This window comes from Mesoplodon bidens (genome assembly GCF_964165515.1).
Source record: "Mesoplodon bidens genome assembly, chromosome: 8".
Lineage (NCBI taxonomy): Eukaryota > Metazoa > Chordata > Mammalia > Artiodactyla > Ziphiidae > Mesoplodon > Mesoplodon bidens.
Genome location: NC_138165.1, coordinates 38,640,709 through 38,664,260, shown reverse-complemented (window position 1 = coordinate 38,664,260; position 23,552 = coordinate 38,640,709). Strand labels below are relative to the sequence as shown.

The following is a 23,552-nucleotide window of genomic DNA, read 5'->3' as shown; positions in this document are numbered from 1 at the left end:
CTTCCCGGACCAGGGCACGAACCTGTGTCCCCTGCATCGGCAGGCGGATTCTCAACCACTGCGCCACCAGGGAAGCCCCAAGCTTTCTTATTTTATGCAAACAATGCACATTCCCCACTATTATACATTCTTTAGAAGAGGCAGTGGTTTATTGACAATACTAATTTTAAAAACTCATCATGTATGGCTGTATCTGTTAATATATTAACTTATTTTTAACCTTCACTAATAACTATTCAAGGGAGATAAACGTCTTAATAGAAACCAAACAGAATAACTTTTAAAATATTTTAAAAACATACTAAGACAGAGAAAAACTTATACAACATTAAGTTACATACCAGGCAGTTAACTGACATGCCACTGGTGGAAGTATGAACTGGTGCAATCTTTTTGGAGATAATATTTGCCTGATATTTACCAAAATTGAAAATGCACACACCCTTTGATTCAGAGATTCTATCTCTAGGATTTTATATTATAGATAGCTACACCTGTAGAAGGATGTGAAGATATGTGTAATATGTACTACTGCAGCACTGTTTGTGATAGCGAATATCAGGAATAGCTAGAACAGTCACCAAAAGGAGACTAATTTAATGAAGTATGGTAGAATCATACACAGTATCACTCACTATTCAGCCATTAAAAGCATAAGGTTGATTTTTAAGTGCTGATATAGAAAGATGTTCAAGATAAATTAAGTGGAAAAAAAGGCAAGCTGAATAGTATGTATATTATAAGCCATTTATTTTAGAAATCAAAAAGGATATATATGTAATACAACATATTATATATGCATATGTATATATATGAGTGTTTGAAGGCATGTGTGTATAGGAGTTTATGTACTGTTTATGTATAGGAGTCTCTGATAGCCTAACAAAAAACTGTTAGTAATGATTCCACTCATGAATATCTTTTACAGAAAGTTTTCAGTTCTATGAGCTTTTGTCATAGATATTTGTTTCATAACAAAAACAAAGGAGCTACAAAGAAGTCAACATTATGATATTGTTTACAATAAACAAATAAGTCAGGCTTTTCCCCCAGAGAGAACCTATGAGAAGTAAAATCCTGTTAGTCTTCTAAGTTAGTTCTTATTGTTGAACTTTTATTTTACATTGATATATATGTTTATATATATGCTTGTGAATATAAAACACCAACATATATACTGATATATATTCAGATAGCCTTCACAAGAAGCCCTTCACAAGAAGAGTCTTCCCAGTTATAACTAGTAACTCAAACTCAGGGCAGGACTGTTTTATTTTTGCCAGCTTTTTCTGTGTCAGACATAGCCTGGGAACTTAATGTTAACAATTTATGTACACTTTTTTTTTTTTTTTTTTTTTTTGCGGTACGCGGGCCTCTCACTGTTGTGGCCTCTCCCGTTGCGGAGCACAGGCTCCGGACGCGCAGGTTCAGCGGCCATGGCTCACGGGCCCAGCCGCTCTGCAGCATGTGGGATCTTCCCGGACCGGGGCATGAACCCGTGTCCCCTGCATCGGCAGGCAGACTCTCAACCACTGCACCACCAGGGAAGCCCTATGTACACTTTTGAGTCATAAATAAATTTGAGGTTATTATGAGCACTTTGTGCTTGACAGTGGTACTTTCTGACGGTCTTAAAATAAATATTTGTGAATTAAATCTATTACTTGGGCATTTTGAAAATATCTGTAATATGTGCATACTACAGAAGAACCCAAAGGCTGGGGTTACTTACCAGTAATTGGAGTTCTCTGACTGAAAATTTACTCCACAGATCCACATATTTTGGAGTTATCCCCTTGTACCACCTCAAGGAATTGGGAGCTGTTAAAATGAGAATTTCCAGAAGGTTGGCACAACCTTAAGGCATGTGCCAAGTGCTGGTAGATGCCCTTCCAGTGCAAGCCTTAAAAGCTTATCACCCATCTTTGTAGTTCTCAACACACAGGGTCTGTTGTGTTTATGAATATGGCTCTTGAAAGGAGCTTACCTAATCAAAGAACTCCAGTTACCAGTGGGACTCCTTATTTTCTCATTTTTATTCTAACACAAATATCTACTTTTTAGAAATTGAGAGCAATGTTAATCTTTTATCAGTCAAAAATATAAGAAGTATTTACACTTTTTAATATGACTATTACAGTGTCAGATACGTTCTGTTTCTTACCTTGAGCTTGTAGTTTTCTTAGTAACTTGGCATCTGTGTTATCTAGAAATTCAGCACTGCCAACATTTGGAGGTCGACCCTTTCGACGTCTCATCCTGGATTCCTCTCTTGCTCGCTGTCTATCTGGATTTGGTGGTCTTCCTCTACGACACTCCATTGCCCTGATACGGGGAATGACATCCTCTTCTTTCAAAAGACACCACTGCATTCCCTTTTAATTAACATTTTATAGAAATAAAGATTACAAACGAAATAAACACAAGTGATCAGTATGTCAGAAAATTCTAGGCAAATTCACAGATATTTTGAAATTTATAAAGCTGGTATAAACTTTAGGAATTTTATTTTTTTAATTAAATTTATATTTAAAATTATTCATGGACTTGGCATCTTTTTGATATTCTTAATGAATTCAACTTTAAACACAAAGAGATTTATATCTGTATCTATAAACATATAAATAGATATATATTTTTAAATAACCATTTCTGAACTACAATGACCATAAAGTTGGCAGATATTTGAAAATTAGTTGTGTGATGACACCTCTGTGGATTGTTCTCATGGGTTAACAGTTAAACTAAACATTAAACTATCCAAATAATAGATGAAAGTTCTCTTTATAGAAATATTAGAGCTAATAAATCAAGAAGGAATGTAAGAGTTAGAATATCAGCATCTTGCAATACCTGAGGGATTAATGAGTCTAAGCACTGAACTTGAATGGTTGCCAATCACCAAAAAGAGAGACAACCAGACAGATATTAGCCTCCTGATGGAGGTTCACTCGATCACCTATAAATTAGTCTTGTCCTCTACAAAAGGAAATCAGATCTAGATTAGACTTAATTACCATAACTTCACAAGAAAAATTGGGTGAGAAGTGTATGGTTAACTACACAGCAAAATCCAGTCGAGGAAATACTACACACTTCTTCAACAGTTTCTTCAATAAATAAATTTCAAGAGGTAAAAAAACCTGTGGGACGATTAAAGGAGCCTTAAAAGATGTACCAAAGAATCCCAAAGTGTGGAGCTTACCTAGATAATGATTCAAATAGACGAACTGTTCAGAAACTTTTGACAGTTAAGGGAAATTGAAAATTTGAACAATGACTATTATTTGATGATATCAAGGAATTATTACTTTAAAGTGTGATAATGGTACCATGGTACTCTTGTAGACAACAAGAGTCCTTATCTTTTAGAGATATGAACGGAAACACTTATAGAGGAAATAACATGTATATTATTTGCTTCAACAAATTATGGAAGAGGAGAAGTGGATGGGGGTATATGTAAAATAATATTGGCCACATGACAATTTCTACAGCCAATGATGAATATATGGTGTATAATTGAGATTTCCCATTATAAGTCTCCTGATGGAAACACATTCATCAGCATAATGCTAGTGTATTATGGGAATATTCCTGTTCAGTGTATAGATACCATCAGCGTCTGGTTTTCATTATCCTTCATATGTCATTCAAAACAAATATATTATTGTTTGTGATGAGCTGCTTTTCTCTTAGAAAATACATTATTATATTACCTTACTTATAGTCCAAATCAACATGTTCAAATATAGGAAAGGCATCCTTTTAAAATAATCCTTCTAAAATAATTGTTTTCTTATTTCTTATTTCTTTTTTTAAAGAGATAATTCCTTTAGTGTGACATTTAAGAAAATGTTTTAAACATGCTTTTTTTCTTAGAAGAATATCAAACTAGGAATTTAGCTTGAACCACTACGGGCAATTCTGCAACCAAAAATAATCAAAAGTTTTTGAGTTATACTTTATGCCATGATACCTAACTTGGGGCAAGGAGACTATGAATATCTCATTCAATGGGTACTAAAAGTACAAATACCACTCCTGCTACCACTATGGATGATGGTTACATCCCACATTCCAAGCACTCTGCTTAGTTCCAGGCATTTTGATTACATTATGTAGTTTAATCTTCACAACAGTACTATCTAATATGGTGGATTTTACTGTACCTACTTTACAACTGAGAGAAGTCAGGCCCAGTTGAATAATTTCCTAAGGTACGGAGGTAATAAGGAATAATATCTAAATATCTAAAAATATCTAAATATCTAAATATCTAAAAATAATGTCTATACTAATTCTTTTCAGTAATTGCCAGGTTAAAAATAATTTTACAAATTAATTCTGAGGAAAGTAAGAATTTTTTTTGCTGAGATTTCAATGAAGTCAACAGAAACAGTAGTTGTACCAACTGCATTTTCACGCCATAAACCACTAAGAAGGAAGCCATCAAAACATTTTTATGTTCACCAGTATGGGAAGCTTTTGATTAGTTCAGGTTTTCATTTTTCTATTATGATCTTAGGCACCAAGGCAGCATGCATCACATAAATTGAAAAATATAAAAGTGACATTCATGACACTTGAAGTAGAAGAGAAAGAATAATAAAGGAGTCTGTAAAGGAATCTGCATTCAGTTTTTAAAGTACTTTATTAATAATAAAATCAACTTTTAGCCAAGATTTGAAGGGTTTGATCAATTTATTTTTTTATTCAGTTATAATTTTACACTGTTATGTTTTACTCAGCTAGGAAAACATACCTGCCTGTGTCAAAAAAGGAATAGAATATGTTGGTGCCCCAAACTGGTAACATTATAGTGACATTATCATTTACATTTTTGCCCTTGGCATTTATAAAGTAAATGCTTTCTAAGGGAGTTGCATATATTGGACTACATATAATGTCTTTTGACTCCTGGATTTTAGAAAATGAGAACTGGATTGTTAGGAATCTGAAGCTTATATTACAGCTTTAATTCACTGAGTAGCCAAAATAACCGTGGGTAAGGAAAAAAAAGAAGCATTTTTCTTAATAAACTTTTCCTTAGGAAAAGCAAACACAATTTACATAACTTGCTTCATATGCTATAAATTTTTTGAAATTATTCATCAAAAGAGTTAATTTATTACTTTTTTTCTTAATTTCTAAAATTAAGATAGTAAATGGTTCCTGAAAATAATCTTTCTTGACTAAGATTTAAAAGATATGGATAAAAAGAAAATAGATATTCAACATGATGGAGATGATGGCAGATTAAGTCTCTTATACCATTATAATTCCACTTTCAAGAGTTACTAATTTAAAGCCTTAGCAATAACATACTTCTGTAAATACTACGAAGAGAAGGAAAAAAGGGTTTATGTTTTATTTCAGAAGACTGAACAAAATAACTAAGGTTAAGTGAATGAGCTAACTACATTATATACTATACACTCTAATGCATTATAAAAGACTACACTGTAAGACTATAATGTATAATAAAAATAGTTTCCAACTACTTGAACATTTGTTGAAGCACCTACTCTGTATCGGCATAACATTTTCTAAAGGTAAACTAGAGGGAGTTCTCTCCCCCAAACGACCAACATTTTTAACTAGGACCTGAGGTTCCGGCTATTCTAATGCAGGTGATTCAAGGACCACACCCTCAGCAGTAATGAATTTGGAAAACTTTAGAGGTTGGGACAGTAAGTTGCCTCAATTGTCCACTTAAAAAATAATGATGGTCTAGATTAGGACCTGAGAATCAGAGTGGAAAGGAAAGTGAATACTTTAGTCTTTTTTTGGAGAGAGAACTTCCTGGATGTGAAGGAGAGAAGTCTGAATGGAGACCAGAAAGGTCTGGAGAAATACTTGAGAAAACTGGCAAATAAATTTATTGCTTTCAGGTATTTTATACTTTAAAGACAAAATAGAGCTTTAAAGAAAACATTTGAAATGAATTAGTTTTTAAATGTTTTCTGTATTCCGAAATTCAAAAAGGATGCTAAGAAATTTAACATAAATAGGATTTTCTATTTCAACATTTCTATTATTCTTCATAAATGATACTCTGAACATCTCATGAGCAATTGCTTTGTTTTCACCTTATGTTATGGACACTGAATTGTCTAGTTAAGGAGATATTTGACAGTCCTAACTCTTACATTTCACTGATAACTAAAGTCAATTTGTGGCTTACCAGAAACATGTTTAGGTCTTAATGGGATGTGTTATCAAGTCTCATTCCTGCTTCAATTTTATACTCTAGCTTATCTTTATTTTTCTTTTGTTGCTCCCATTTTGCTTGATTTTGTATACTTGAAGGTTTATTTATTTTGGGGGGAAAGCAGTATATAAGTAAAGTAAACCAGTCCACCAAAAACCAATTCACTGAATGATCTATTTACCAAGTTACTGTGGTTTTTTATTTTTTGTTTTTTAAGTTTTAGTATCACCAAGACTTTGTTGCAGCAATTTCACCAGGGATTTGCAGTCCTGGGCCACTGTCAATTCCCTCATTAATATTTGAGATGCCTACTACTTCTAGAATGCTCCATGTTATATAAGCGAATGGATGATCTTTACTCATATTTTTCTGGATCAGGACCTGTATCTATCCCAGTCTTTGACTCTGATAGAAAAATAGCTGTGATGAATGTTTTAAATCTGGCTTAAGGCATTAGTCTGACAATTTTAGGTCTGTTGGTCATTCAGTGAAGGATCATTTACCGAATTGATTTCTGGCTAAATAATTTTCAGTAAATTTAACCACGGTTCAAGTAAATGAAGATAATTTTTTTCTACTACTTTTCTCTTTTAAGTGTAATTTCAGAATCTTTTACTTCCTGATACTTAGTTTATTAAAAAACTTTAGAATGTCACACCTAAAAGGGAACTGATCTTAAAGACCTCCTATAATATATATACTTCACATTACAGATGAGGAAATTAAGGCCTAGAAAAGTAGGATTCCGTTTTTCAAAGTAACATAGGATGCTGAATTACCCTGCTAGGAGTCTAAGAAAAATCTTAGGGCACAAGCAAAGCAAGGACATCAAATATTTTTCACACAACTTGACATTTCATATTTTAAGAAAAACATTAAAGTTATTTTCATGAGAAAAATCAGAATTTTGTTGGATTTCCTTACACCTAATTCACAGTTTAGTATTATGTCTATTTTTAGTTACTTTGTGGTGCCAGAGGTAGGTAGTGAGAGCTTTATATACCATAAACTTTACAGCATTAGGGATTCTTAATCTTAATAATAAACTATATTAATATCATATACTGAATAGCACTTTAAAGATGTGAAAGAGTAAGAATAGTTATCTATGCTGGGAGATGGTTGTCACCTATTAAAAACAGTTGAGGAAGATGTGGTTTGATACAATTGTTTCCACAATGCTGACTATGCTTTCCAGTTACAGTAGGTTACCCTCAAAGAGTTAGGACTGTCAGATATCTCCTTAGTTCTACTCTTGGATTCTTACAGTTGGCTTCCTAGTATAGGCCTTTGCCTAGCCATCAAAAATCCTACCTGGTAGATTAGTGACATAAATTTCCAGAGTTTTGGACTTCTGGTACTGATCTTTTGGGTTCTCAGGGTCCATATATGGCCACAGCTGTGTTGCATTAGGTATGACAGTTAACAGTAGAATTGAATTAGAACCCTGGTTGTTGACTCCCAATCTTCTGTTCTTTACTTATTTGAAATAATTACCAGCATTACAGTCTTGCCACAGACTGCGTGTTGACTGCTTTATTGTGAAGTCTCCCCTTATTCCTTATTAACAAAACCCTGATTTTAGCTGAAAAGCATTGTGCTTAGTGTTTTTTCTTCCCCAGACAACAAGCTTCTCTAAACCAGTGATCATAACTTCTATTTCTTTTGTACTCTGCAGTTTCTCCATGAACATTAGTTTTTCCTCAAAGTCAGGCTTTCAAGCTCATTTCTGTAGTGAAATGTGTTCACAATTTGCTTTATGGAAAATGCTTTTAGGGAAAATTTATTTGGGAAAAAATGCCTGGAACATTAAGTATTTGCCACAAACATCAACTGATTAAATGACTAAGAAAAAAAGGCTCTTTTCAGTAAGAACTATAGATGTTTTTCTTTTCTCATGGCATTATGCCATTAAAAAAGTATCTTAAAAAATACACCTCAAATAGAGAAAGCAACGTTTTTTTCCTAAGTCACTTTTAATTGTTCCTTCTTTGCATCTTTCCTTTTCTTTGCTTTTTTGGCCTGAATGCAGCAGACATTCATTGACCTTTGCTTGTTAACTTCCTGGTTGAAAAAAATAAACTTAATTGTTATATTTATGCTTAGACGTTTTGTTCTCTACCATTCACACAAAAAAAATCTTTCCCAAATGAGATTATCATATATTTCAAAATAATCTTTGCCATTAACAATTCATTTTGAAACCTTCATATATCACTAATAAAAATGTGAATACTTTTTACCTAAGTATCATATTTAGGAAAATAAAAATAACCCTATTTTATATTTACCAAAATCTGCCTAGCTCAACCTTACTTTCTATTATTCTGACACTCAAAAACAAAATAAAATGAAAACAATGATAAACATTAGGTTCAACTAGTTCTTTATAATGTGATGGAGAAGTCTGTAAGAAATATATTTACCTTATTGCCTTTTCAAAGGGGTTTCACTGGCTAAAATAGTTAAAAGAATTTCAGTAAGAAGGTAGCCAGCCAGTATATCACGTGATTATAAAGAGTGCTATGGTTCATTTTGTTCCATGAAATCTATCATCCTAAAATCATGATTTTTATAGAAGCCAGGAGGAAGTGTTTGGTATCTAAGGATCGGTAGATACTAAAGAGTAGGTGATTTTGCAAATCTCTTACCATATTTGTAGATTGAAATAAATAAAATTGATAATGGATAGATTAAAGGCTCCCCCCAACCCCAATTTCTTGTGTCAACCCTATCTTATTTAATTAAGGACTTCTCTTTTTAATTTTTTTAAAGTTAATCATTAGATTTTTGTCCTTTAGTTAATGATGAATTTACTAAATTTCAATAAATATGAACTCTCATACCTCTCATCTTACTGTACTGCACACAAAATTAGTCAATACTTTCAACAAATGTTTGCTGTTAATAAATATATATATAGTCACTGTCTTAAGCTCAGAAATACCTTGAGTCAAAGATGATTAACATATAAAATAACCACAGTTCTCTACGGCAGATATTGTCTTCTAACAGAAATTACCATTTCCTAAATTTCATCTGTAAAATATAGTGCTTTGGAATATCATTGCGGCAATTTTTTGAAAAACCTTGAATGAAATTAGAACTTAGAGAACTACTATTGGTTGTTTTGGGGGGTTTTTTTTGGTAAGTTTTAAGAGAAAAAAGAAAAATATGATGGAGAAAATTATATTTTCCAATGCAAATGTTTTATTAGGAGAGTGATTAAGAATACTAATGAATTTACAAATACAGCATTTCATTTGCTATCAAACACCAAAAATAAATATATGAAACTTGGAAAACTGTAGCGGTAACACTTAAAATCATTATGTAAAATCTCCATGCATTTGGAAAACTGAATGCTTAGCTTTATTGGATTACAAGGGGTAGATGCAATTATTTTTTAAATAGGAAATTGTTTTTCACACTATATATGTAATACAAGCACATTTTAGAAATTATGAAACATGCAAGAACACAGGAAAAAAAAGATCCACTGTACCACCAATCATTACATCCATTACTAAAATTTTGGTACATTTCCTTTCAGTCTTTCAATATGCATAGTTTTGTTTTTCAATATACGTACAGCCATCATACCATTTATACAATTTGTATAGAGGCAGACCTATTGTAAACATATACAGATCATCACTGATTGGTAACGGAGTCTTTATCTCAAATTATATTTTATATCTTCTACAAAATTTAAGCCAATCAAAGTTATTACACATGACAGTTACTCTACCAAAAATATGTAATCTTTGTTCATTTTCATAGAAAATTGTAAGTACATACATTTCTAATTAACTATATGCTTATACATATTGATCATACAATAAAAAGTATATGGTTCTTCAACTATATGCATCTCTAATTAATTAACTAAATGTTGTTTTGATTACTCACCTTTAATTGTTGTTCTCTAAAAGTATCCTGAAATGAATTCAACTTACTCTTATTTTTTAACCAAGAGAAGTACTCTCAAAATTGCTAATATTTTCCCTTAGTAGTCTGCTGAAATGTTGGCAGCTTAACACATTCTGGATTTAGTAATTCATCATATTTCCTTGATTGGAATTGATCTCTCAACAAGACAATATGCTTTGGAAAACACTGATTATGTTTAATAAAAAGTGAATGGATGTCAAAGAACATTCTGTTCTGCCTAATAAGGCTTTATAGACTAAGTCTAATTATCACTGATAAAAAACTAAAAGTCCCTTATGTATTGGACAGCAATTAGCTTTCTTCTCAGAATAATATTCTATTGAACTTAAAAACATAAAGATATCTTTGGCATATTTAAATGAAACAAGTAAGGTTATGATAACATGAAAATCAAAAGATTTAAAAGATGAAAATTTTTAAATAAAATTATTATTGCCTTCTAATATGTTTTGTGACTTAAAAACTGGTCTAGTATATATGGAGAGTGCAAAATAACACTGTGGTTCACTAAAATTCCGAGAATCTGTTTGGTGACAAATTTAGTCCAAGTTAGACACATTTTTAAGTTTAAAAAAGAAAAACCCTAGAATATATTTCCATAAATAAGTTAAACCTCAGATGAATATATTTTGGCATTTTAGAATTACTGGTAAAGAAACAAGTGGATGTGGACATAAAAAGTCATGGACAACAATGGAAAATAGGTTACACAATGAATGCAAAAGAACACTTGTTAGAAATTTTGAGTTCAATTATGTCTCTGCCTGGTTGAGGTTGTGTAATCTTGGAAAACTCCCTTAATCTTTGAGCTCTCAAAATGAACTTCTTGCAGAATTAGGAAGGCCTTTTCTACTTCTATAACTATAAGATTAAAGGGTAAGATAGTATGGAAAAGCCTGCCTATTCACAACAGAAAATATTAATTGCCGGAAAAAATCCTTCTGTGCATTACAATGGGCCAAAAGAGAGAAAGGTTCAATCAAGAAAGAAAATAACAACTTCAGTTGGTTAAGCATTTTAACCTTTTGAAACATTTTCATGCGTATGATCTCATTTTAACCTCACCATAATCTTATGAGGCAGAAGTAAAATTATGATTGTCTCTATTCTGCAGATAAAGAAACTGAAGAAAAAGTGGGCATTATTTTGTTGTTTGAAATCACAAAACTATTTCATGGGTTAACAAGAATCTAGGTGTCCTTAGTCCATAGCTATGACCTCTTTCAATGGAGCTAATAAAGTTAAAGGGAATAATAAGCATATGTAGCTGAATCTAAGTAAGGAACAAAGGCAAACCATTAAAGGACACATATAGGAAACAAGGTTTCAGTGGTAAGTTCTTTGCGCTGATTGGTGAGGTCGTGTAATCCTCCAGCTCAAAGGGAGCTGTGGTCATAATTTCAGAAATGTGTATAATTATTTAAAAATTCAATTTCTGCAAAAAGCAGAAATTTCACTCATTTAATATTATGGAATTCCCCCTACCCCCATCAAAAGTTATCAAACTTGTGACAATGAATCATGTAGTATGGCATAATCAAATGGACAAGATCCTTCCAAAAATGAAGGCATATTTATCCTCTCTTGGACTGACTTATAACAACATGTTTTTCCTATTCAAATTAATTTTCAAAAAACTGTTTACCTTTCAGGGAATTAAGGTTTTCCTATATTTCTCATGAACATACAGATTCTTTTATACCTGTATAAACTATAAAATTAATGACAGAACAAACAGGAAAAAGTTTACTTAAGAAATTTGAAAAAAATGTCAAAGCAAGCTCCTTGTTACTGAAATATAGTAAATTGAGGTCTTGTGAGTGTTTACCACAAAGTTATATGTATAGCTACACGAATTAACTAACAAAAGGCAATGCTCCAGAGTGTAGTGAAATTTACTTCATTTAGGTTATGTTACTACTTTTTGGTTCAAAGACTGTACTTTTTAAAAAGTGGATACCTGCGGTCCATCTCTGGCTTCATAGAAGTCACCCACTCTTATTTTTGCACTGAAGCTGAAATTGTCCCTTGAGATATCCATTATTCCATTTCTGCTGAGATACTGAAAAAATCACATATTTTTCCACTTCAGGTTTTAATAATTACAACCCAGCTCTGATGTATAGCTATCTTCAGGACACTACTGTTTTGCATATTCTATCAAGGGGCTATGGATTTACAGGAGATCAATTTAGGTTAAGCACATTCATTAGTCCCATACAAGAGAATATTTTGTATCAAGGAACTTTATCTGAGAAAGGAGTGTACTTTTTTTTCCATAAGCATGCTTAATAGGCACCAAATGTGTGTTATTTGGTGAAAAGTATGTACCTTTATTACTTCAGGGTACTGCCTAAGTTTCTTTCCACATGGAGCATAATATGCTACTTCTCCTTGAAGGCGCCCTCCAAAGTTTCTTATTCTTGTCTCTCTCTGCCAGCTACACATAATAGAAATGAGGGTTATCACATACATAATTTTAAGAAAGCTTTTAAAAATAAAAAATTAAAAAAAGTTTAAGAACACATGCTCTTTAGAAAACATGAAAAATACAAAGAAAACAAATATAAACAGCCAGTCATGCAATTCAGATACATTTACTATTAAAATAATTTAGATATTTTTGCTAAGTAATTCAACTAAAAATTAATCAAAGACTCAATTTACAAATATTAAACTCCATTAAATTTTTAAAGAGATCATACTGGTATTACGTTGGGTATTTGGATATGTTCAGTAACACGTGTCAATGTGTACTGATTTTTTACACCTGAAAAGCTTTAAATGAGAAAAGTACAGTAAACCTGGCTCTCTGCTCTTTGGGGATCATGAAAATTCTCAGTTCCTATTCAACCATTTTAGCCAAACCCTGCTCAAGTCCCTCAGTTTCACCCACAGTGGCTTTCACCTTCCTTTAAATCTATCTTCACAAAAACCTCTGACACTCTTAACTGTGTCTCTGCTCTTTGCCAAATGATTTGCTCTTGTGACTTTTTCAGTCATATTCCCACCTGGATGCATATGTTCCCATCTGTCATACATAAACCCAGAAGTTAGTCTTAATTTTTTTCTGGTATATCAACTTCAGATATATCAGCTTTACTTCTCTGCTCTAACAAATACTATGCAGTATATTCACTTCCCTTATTAATAGTAGAGAATGAGAAATCAAACATGCCTAAATATGTGGGGGGAAGTATAAAGATATATCTTATTTTGCATACCCATATTCCAAAGGAATACGCAGTTCACATTCATCTGCTACTCTTCTTCTTTTGGCAGTGCCTTCAAGAAAATTCAACTAGTTAACATAAAAGATTAGTTTACATACATGAAAAATTTTTGATAGTTTTGAAACTTTTCTTTGAATAATATATCTTAATGACTTGAATTATTTAGTGTATTTCTGCAACTTGTGCATTATTTTTAGATTCTTTTCAACAAAACACATTGTATATAAAGTAAAGGGTGTTTTTCTTCTTTCTTTGGTCTGCATGACAGAATAACTAGTATTTCTCTCTAATGAAAAGACAATGCAAGGTAAAAATATACAGCTTTCCTGTCATTTTGTTATTAATGAAATGGCTAAAGAAGTAGGAGGAAAAAGCAGATAGAGGTTTCGGAAAACTATGTACAGTTGTTTTCTTTGAAAATATGAGTTTTAAGATGCTGAAAAATTTCAACATCTGGATCATACATTTTAAAATAATATAACTTCTATAGCCATATGAATCTATAGTCAAAAACACTTTAAATTAATCTAGAGTACAAAGAATAGGATTATGATTATATGGAAAAATTTGCATAGATAATGATCAAGCTTCACCAATGCAAATGCACACATCTTATATTAGTAGGATATCATATTGGTTTGTGGCAAATGAAAACAAAACTAGAAAATTTCAAGAAAACAGTGAAATATGTAAAACAATATAATATTTTACTATACACATCTATATTTTCTTAGCTATTGAATGAGAATAGAGATTAATTTGGGAGTATTAATGTAAAACCTTTTAATGAAGACCTCTGCAAGTTTATAAAAGGTCAAATAGAAAAAAGATATGGCATGTTAAAGGAATAATAATGCTAACTCACTAATACAAATGACATTGGCTATGTGTTGGGCAGATATGCAATTGTACCTTAAGTAACCAAGTGAGCTCATTTTTATAAATTACAAAAAAGTCCACTGTCAAACTCTAAATTCTAGAAGCATAAACTGAACACAAAAACAGGAAAGTATGCAAACTCAAAAGCTGCCATCAATCAGGTTCTTAAATTGGAAGCACAGAGAATAAAAATGGTAATGAGTCATATCCTTTGAAAATACACGCTGACCTTTCTTAGCCAACCTAAAATCTAGCCCTTGATTCCAGTGAGATCATCCCCAGAACACTGTATAAATAAGAATTCTTGTTTGGTTTGACTTCTACTTCACAATAATAAAAATAAAGTGTAGGTACCAGAGTGTGGACTTGAAGTAAGTGTGGAAGAAGGTGTGCCAAGGAAAGCAGGTGACTGGGATTCAGAACATAAGGCAGCAGGAGCAGAGCCTGGGGCTTTTGCTATGTGGAGGTTACGAGGTGTTGAGTGAGCTGTGAGACTGATGGAAGGGCTTTTGACAGAGGAAGTTGTTTTATTCAGTTTCATTGAAGTTTTCTCTCCTTCAGTATCACTATCTGATTCATCTTGGTCTTTATCATCATCATCATCCTCTTCTGATCCTTCTGTATCTGATTCTGAATTACTATCTGATTCTGGGAAGTAAAAGAAGCATTTGTATATTATAACTAGATAATCACCAACAATTTGCAGTTTGTATCTAAATGGAATAGTTCAGGAATCAGCATCTGTGACTGAGAACTCAAGTGAGCAACTTTTCTGAAGAGTAAATGTAAAAATTACTATCTTAAAAGCTATTTGAGTACAATGTATGCAGGCCATAAATCCTCCAAATTCTTCGTTAAAAGTAACTGTTTTACTCAAATCATAAAACTTAAATCATAAAACAGTTCTTCTCACATGACAGTATTCACATGATGAGTTTCTGCTTAGTGGTTTCAAAAGCACTTTTAATTTAATAAAGAAGCCAAAGTACAGAGGAAACAGAATCGATTATTTAAATTAATAGATTCTAGTAGCTTAAGAAGTATACTAGGTTCAGTATGAGGAAGAGAACTCTGGAACTATCATTATCCTTTCTTCTGGGCTTTGAGGCCAAAGAAAACAATTTTTGCGGGGAGATGCTTGGCTTTGGGGGTTACAGTTATTCTATTTAGCTGCAAGATTTCATCAAGCTTCTCAGGCTTTACAAAAGACTACGATTACAGAAATAACTGTGGGGAATAATTTAATGATTTAATAATTTAAGTTCATGCTAGCAATGTAGTCCTATAAATGCATCCATTCCTATAGATATGTAAAATCTATTTCTGGATTAAACTTGATAACACAGGACTAATACTTGGACTGTATCTTAATTGTTCCCAGAACAACAGCTTCTGTGGAATTGTTTTTTGTGTAGTACTAGCTGTCTACACTGAAGTTCATTATAAAAATTATCCTTGGGCTTCCCTGGTGGCGCAGTGGTTGAGAGTCCGCCTGCAGATGCAGGGGACACGGGTTCGTGCCCCGGTCCGGGAGGATCCCGCATGCCGCGGAGCGGCTAGGCCCGTGGGCCATGGCCGCTGAGCCTGTGCGTCCGGAGCCTGCGCTCCGCAAGGGGAGAGGCCACAACAGTGAGAGGCCCGCATAACACACACACACACACACACACACACACACACACAAAAAAAAAATTATCCTTGAAAGTTATTAATATTGATATCCATTATCTATTATGCAAAGTTGTGTTTATGGGAACCCTAGGAAAAATATCAGGAAAAGCTGTTCTTACCCTGAGCAAGTAGGTTGTTTTTACCTTATAGACACTTTTTAAATTGTATAATTGACTATATTTTCCCCTTCATATTGGTGGATAGAAAATTTACAATTGGATTTGTGGCTGACTAGGAACAAATCCAAAAACTTTCATAATATGTATTTCATCTTTGTATTTAAATTTTAAGCTATCTTATATTTTATGTTTTCAATCTTCTGTGGAACAAGAAGGAGAGTTAAGAGGAAATAAAACAAAAAGAAATTAAAAAGAAAACTAGAAAGTAAATCAAAATAAAATCAGGGGGTACTCTATATATGTTATTAAATACATTCTGTGTTGTTAACAAATATTCATAGGGATATAGGTTTTTGGTATTTTCTGAATGACTGTGACTACAATTTTACCTTTATTCAAAATATCTAGTGACACAATATAACAAGCAGCAGAAGAGATGAAAAAGAAAGGACAAATGAGTGGTCATGAATTAAATGAAAATTAAGCAAGTTCCTGAATTTCTTAATTCATGAATTATTTATATTCAATTTAAAGTTATTTGTTTAATGTTAAATGAATAACAGAGCTGAGAACTTAATTTAGGATTTCCAATTTCAATTATTCCTGTATTTTACCACTCATTATAGAAAGGCGCATAGCTGTGTGAAACACAGTGAATGACAATGATTTTCAGTCTGTGAATTAAGAACCTCTTTAAAATGTTTTGGTTCACATAGCATTTAGAGAAATACTTTAAACTTAAAAATGGAAAATAACCTGATTGGCTGTCATCAGATTCATCATCTTCATCATCTTCCTCATCTTCTTCCTCATCATCTTCCTCTTCATCTTCATTTGAATCTTCAGAATCTTTGCTACTAGGAATGTCTGAATCTGTTCCTCTGAACTGCTCCACTAAAGATTTTGCATGATGAGAGTGATGCTGTGTTTTTACTGTGTTCACATTATTGCTAACTGTTTTTTCCTTCCCTTGACTATGCAGTATGGGAGAGGCAGAGGGCATGACAGTTGTCTGATTGCCAGGGGCTCTTCTCCCACTTGTACTCAGATTTACAGGTGAGGAAAAAGGGGTGCTACTTGAAGTAGCAATGTTTTCATTAATCTTGCTCTGCATTTTAGTTTTGGTAGTAAGTGCCAGAGGAGCTTCTTGAATGACACTTTGAATAACTCCATTTGGTTGATGATTACCTAAAAGTGCATTTGTCAAGAAAGGATTAGGGTGGTTGTTTTCTAATGTTTGTTTTGGATGTGCTGGTGAACTAGAGGTTGCTTTTGGATTTGACAAAGCTGCAATAACCTTCTTCAGGCTCTTAGATGACTCCTGTTTCTTTAACTGAACTGGGAATGTCTGTTTATATTGTTCCTGTTGAAACATAAGTTAAAAAAAAATGTACCATAAGAACAAAAATTACTTTTTTTTTGCCTTCTGTATCTGACAACAGCTACTCATATGTAAATTTAAATCATGATATACAAGTGCTATAAAAAGTAGTGGCAATAATGACCTAGTTGGTTCCTGAATCTTGCTAGACATAATATATTTAAAAATTCAATTAGTCTTTCTGATTCAAAACATGTTTCCTGACTGCCCACCTCTTATTACTACAGCTCCCGTTTTTCTCAATAACCCAAACTTGAAACTCTGAAAACACCTTTTACTTTTCTTTTTTCCAAGTCAGCCATATTACTATGTGGTTTGGATTCTCTCATTGAAATATTGCTCACATTTAAGCTATACTATCACTTCTTCCTAACCAACTCCCAATATATGCTATATGCCAATGCCAATTCTCTCATCATATAAGCCGTATTTTATTATATTAGCTCTTTGGTCAAAACGTTTAGTGCCTCTTCCATCATTGCCAACTTTATAAACCCTAAACAGTTAAATCTGATCCTCAAGTTACTTTTTACTACCTTTGTTGTCCAAGTGGACTATTTGCCATGCCCTGTGCATGTCATACTTTCACCACCTCCACATTTTGCTATCACCCTTTTCTTTGCATGAAATATCTTCCTCTAATAAATTTCAAGCAGATGAAATCCTGTTCATTATTCAAAATCCAACCCAAGAAGCTTTCCATGTTTGTCCCAGCCCAAAGCACTCATTGCCTCAATCCTTGAGCTCCTTTATACCCCCTTTTATTCTATCCTGTATTACCTACAGTAATCATGATTTGAGGTTAGTGGGAAGGCTGGCTCAACATTCTGTGGGATATACTTTTGAGTGCCTTCAGCACATTAGCATTGGAAAGAGTTTAGAAAATAGTTTAGAAAAATTATACTTTCCTTGGGAAAAATTATTTTGTAAACCATTAAGCCATAAAATTTACATATGTAAATAAGAAAAAATTATTTGGCTATCAGAATCTTCATGAAAAGAATAACATCATATGAATTTCATTACATTTGTATAATTAAAATATAAAAAAACAAACTGAAGTAGGATGATTAAAATATCAGGTTAATAGAAATAGAGTTGAATTTTGAAAGGTAAAATTCTGTAATTAAAATGGTTGCCTTGAAATTAAAATCAGCAGTACTGTCAGCATTGGACCCGGGCTGTTAATATTCAAGTCAGCAAAGCCTTGTGGTGGGTTATTTCACAAGTATAAATGCAGATGGAATGCCATATAGAATGACTTATTAAATATTTTAAAGCACCAGTACTAATAAGCAGTAAGAAATTCCTATATAAACTTCTTTATCTTATTTAACTTATCCTCACTGTATTTGTTTAGAAACCTAAGTTAATACTTTGTAAACAAAGACTGTCACATAATATTTGTATTGATACATAAGGCAATGCCTCACAAAGAGAAACTGCTTAATTGGTATATACTCAGTGAATAAAATATGGAATATTATACTACTTAATTGTGTTTACTTTTTAAAAAGAATTTTATAGCAAAATTTTTACATAAGATACTTTACTATAATTTTACTTAATATTTATATGAAACATAAATATTTTATATTATATATATTATGTGAGTATACATATAATGTACTTATACTTCATATTTTATACATATACTGATTTAAATTTTCAGCAGAAAAATTAATGTATTTTCATTTCTTAGAACAAAATTCTATCACATAATCATTTTGTATTCTTTTTTTAATAGGTAGTAAATATTCCTTCCAAATACATAGGATCAAAAGAGTAATGAAAATAAAAACTTTCCCTTTAGTTTTAAATTTTATATTTTAACTTTCTGAAATTGTTTCTCACTCTATAACTCTGAAGAATCACTTCTCATATGCTGACATCTGAAGGTTTTCGAAAATAACCAACGATCACTGTATTTTATCCCAAGACTAATATCAGTAACTCTTTTACAGCAAACATGCTATCTTTTTTGATATTAGGGGTGTACATAAAGTAGGAGGGGAGAAAAAAGAGACCTGTATAGCAGCAAATGTTCTGCTACTTTAAGATATCCCCTTGGGTGACAGGAGTATGAGAAGAGAGAGGTTCGAAGCTTTGTGCTACCTCCAAGCTCTTGTTCCCCTAGTTCTTACCTGAGTCTCTGTAATGCCATAAAAAATCCTCTAGGCAAAACTTGATAAAGATTTTTCACTCCTGGTCTTTATATACAATTAATGTATACTGATTTAAATTAAATGTCTACAGTATAAGGGTATGAAAGGATCCAATGATTAAATAACACTGAAGAAAATCATAAGACTAGTGTGGAAGGCAGATACATAGCAGGAAGCATGAAACAATTGAGACTATCATAAGAAATCAAGAAAAATTCTATGTTAGACTGTCACATAAAGAAAGAGAACTGATGTAAGAGAAATATTTCTAAAAATACCCTTTAACTCAATAGTAGATACCAATAAAAAGTAGATAAAGTCATTGAGATTTGAGTCTACTGTGAATGCCCATTCACATAAAATATTTCCCGTTAACAACAATTATCATTTCAGAAACACCAAATTATTTCATCTTAATCATGGGCTTTGAAATCAGAATGATCTTGGTTTAAAACCTGTCTGCTCTTAACTTGTTATATGATGTTGAAAAGTGACTTAACCTCTCTGAGCCTTAGTTTCTTTACCTCACACAATTTTGTAAGGATTACATAAGATCATATGTGTAGAAAGCCTAGCTTGGCTACATTTAAATAAGCAAGTGTTTAATAAATGACTTTCTAATAGGCAGTCATATGAAAATCTTTAAATAAGAATTTAAGAAAAACTGAAAAAATTAAGAAAACTTTCATAATGCAAGTAACTCGATGTGGCTTTATAAATTCATTTATTTTAAAGTGGAATATATATTAATGAAAAATTAAAATAACCCAATGTGATTTTTAATTTGCTTAATTTCTCAAGGAGAGTCAATAATGTGATGCCAATAACAATAACTCCTTATGATTGACCCATGCATTACAAGTTCTCATATGTGTGATATTATGATACCACTGGTCATTTCATTTAGATCAGTGGTTCTCAAATTTGGCTGCACATTTGAGTCACTTGGGAGGCTTTTTAGACATGTAATACCTCAGTCTCAACACAAGAGATCCTGATTTTAAATTGTTCTAAGGTGGTTAGTTCATTTTTAAAGTTTCCCAGGTGATTCTAATGTACACTTAGTCTTGAGAACTACTCATTTAGATTCTCAAAAGAGCCTGATTTGCTCAAGTCATTTTTCTTTGACCTTGTTCTGAAATTCTTCACTGTAAAATAAAAGTCAATGGACAAGGACATTGCGTCTTTTTTGAGAAAGAAAGGCAGCATATCACAGTGATTAAGAACAAGGATTCTAGTACCACACTGCCTAGGTTTGAATTCTAGCTCTGTCACAAACTAGCAGTGTGATCTTGGGGGAGTTATGTAAGTCTTATGAACCTCAATTTGATCATCTGAAAATGGACATAATATTATTAGTGGCACTTACAGATGTTAGTTTCCAATGAGTAAATGCATGTTCAGCACTTAAAACAATGAATGGCTGGCAAAACAGTAAGTGCTCTACAGGTCTTTTCCAATGATTAGGATGCCTACTGATAATTTGTATAACCAAAAGACAGGAGACTGTGTTCAAAAATAATACTTTTTCTCTAGTCTGGGTGAGTTCTAGAATAAAAAGCACTGGTCATTTAATTACTAGAATTCTTCTGGACATATGACTGTAGACTATATAATATTATAATATAAAACTAACAGCAAGAAAATAAAGATGAAAAAAATTCTCTGATGAGAGTGGTTCTGGTGTTTATAGAAGTAACGTTACTAAAAATATTTTGTATTTTGTATAATTAATTAAGAATGGTAAAGGAAAAGCATTCTTTATAAAGGATTTTTATACTTAAAATTGACAAATTATAGGACTACAGAGGTAACTGACTCAAGAGTTCATTTCTTTAAAAAAGAATATACTAATATTAGAAAAAAAAGGACATTGATTTTAAACAAAAGTAATTGTAAAGTATGTCCAATACAAACATATTTCTCCCCTTACTGCTAAATCATTAAACCTGAGGAAAAATGACAAGATTGTGTTGCCAAAAATACATTCAACAGGTGTGTATGTAAATATAAAATCAGAGAAATTTAGTTTTCTGATGTGCATATTCTATTCCTGGCGACTAAGAAAGTATAACAATAAGAGTAGAATTCAGTTTAAACTTGTATAAGACTATATAAAAGCTGTTTTTATAATAGTAAAATTCTTCTATAAATAATTTTTAACTCACCCGTTTGGAACGCAATTCACTGGTCAAAGGACTAGATTCTTCAGAGGTATTTTTATTCCCTGCTTTAAGTACATCAGGAGAAGGAACTATGAGTTTCATGTAAATTTCCTTTTTGGCTTGATTTACCAAAGATAAAGGTTTCACATTGGACACCAATCCCGTAGACTGTATTACACTTGTGTGTTTGTTCACAGATTCCTCCTTTGCCTGAGAGCTTTGGAAAATAAATGGAAGCTGCTGTGACAAAACCTGAGGCTGCTTCTGCTGGGATTGGAATGATGAGTGAGTCTGGGATTCAGACACAAGAGGTAATGGCTGGTGTATTCTTTTTTCCTGGGCTTTTTCAGTTGCTTTCTGTCCTTCTGCTTTTGGGTCTGAAACACCATGTAATAGCACCTGTAAATACAAATTAAAAGGCAACTTCTTAACGTCTATTAAAACAAAGAGCATCAAGCAGTAAAACATGGAGGAAAAAAAGGGTACTTAAAAAAGTGTTCCTGGGCTTCCCTGGTGGCGCAGTGGTTGAGAGTCCGCCTGCCGATGCAGGGGACACGGGTTCGTGCTCCGGTCCGGGAAGATCTCACATGCCGCGGAGCGGCTGGGCCCGTGAGCCATGGCTGCCGAGCCTGCTCGTCTGGAGCCTGTGCTCCGCAGCGGGAGAGGCCACAACAGTGAGTGGCCCGCGTACCGCAAAAAAAAAAAAAAAAAAAAAAAGTGTTCCTAATGTCTTACGATAGATATATAAAACTCACTAAAAAATACACAAAATGTTCCTTTAAAAATGTTTCACCACCTCCTTTTTTTTCTTATGCAAAAGGAAGAACTAAAGGCAATGATTAACTTTAAACTTTATAGACTTTGAGAGTTAAGACAGTTAATTCCTAAACATGAATAATGTGTAGATATTGCCAATGAAATGATTTGTACCTACCTGGTTGTTACTTTTATGTTGTGCTTCACTCTCTGAATCAGAATCATCATCTTCACTTTCTTCAATACTTTGATCTTCTTCTTCTTCATCTTCCTCTAGATCATCTGAATCACTACTACTAATGCCTTCACTTGATGTGTCTGATGATGTGCCTGAATCACTATCACTGTTGCTAGAACTTTCCATAGCTTTCTTCCTTGGTTTCTGGATAAAGACAAGATTTTTAACAAGACTTCTATTTTTGGAAAAATTTCAAGTTTCAGTAAGAGGTATGCTCTTTTAATTTTTAAATGATATTTTCCATCTCAAAACATTTTTCTAAAATGTCATTTTAGAAAAAAGTAAAAAGTCACATGTTTTAAGGGTATTTATTCAACCAACGGATCAAATTAACTTATCTGACAGGAATTCTCCAGTAAAAAGTATAAACTCTGTCAATATGCTATACAATATTCTGTATAGAATATTGAAAACATCAATATAGTGAGTATATATGTACATATGTATACATATATACACACTCATATGACTGCCATGCTTCAAAATGTAGGACAGATTAAAAATAGCAGTTTATGATAAGGGTTACATACACTGATGTTCTACATTTAGCTTTTAGTCTTCTTTCTTTGTACAAATAGTGAGTCAGTAGCCAAACACACCTTTCTAGGTGCTGGACTCCCATGAAGTCTAAGATGAGTCTCTGCCTTCAAGAAACTTACATTCTAGTGGTGGTGGTGGTGGACTAGACAGAGATTAATTTCAAAGCAAATAATCTCATATAGTAAAAAGTACTGGAGAGAAAATAAAATAGGTAGAAAAAGGCTTAAGGGGCTGCTTTAA

General features: G+C 32.7%; 1 protein-coding gene across 19 annotated transcripts in view; it reads right to left on the bottom strand.

The window, feature by feature from the left end:
- BAZ2B (bromodomain adjacent to zinc finger domain 2B) overlaps positions 1-23,552 on the bottom strand; it is a 385,073-nt gene that overhangs the window by 78,015 nt on the left and 283,506 nt on the right. For 14 of the 19 annotated variants that reach the window (XM_081243239.1, XM_081243227.1, XM_081243238.1 and 11 more), the window contains 8 exons: positions 22,713-22,916; positions 21,782-22,177; positions 16,824-17,430; positions 14,635-14,928; positions 13,393-13,453; positions 12,500-12,608; positions 12,129-12,230; positions 2,165-2,375 (listed from right to left, as the gene is read on the bottom strand). In XM_081243239.1, coding sequence (XP_081099365.1) covers positions 2,165-2,375; positions 12,129-12,230; positions 12,500-12,608; positions 13,393-13,453; positions 14,635-14,928; positions 16,824-17,430; positions 21,782-22,177; positions 22,713-22,916 — 1,984 coding nt within the window. The remainder of the gene's footprint in view (positions 1-2,164; positions 2,376-12,128; positions 12,231-12,499; positions 12,609-13,392; positions 13,454-14,634; positions 14,929-16,823; positions 17,431-21,781; positions 22,178-22,712; positions 22,917-23,552) is intronic. The other 5 variants (XM_081243229.1, XM_081243234.1, XM_081243244.1 and 2 more) reach the window with 2 other exon arrangements.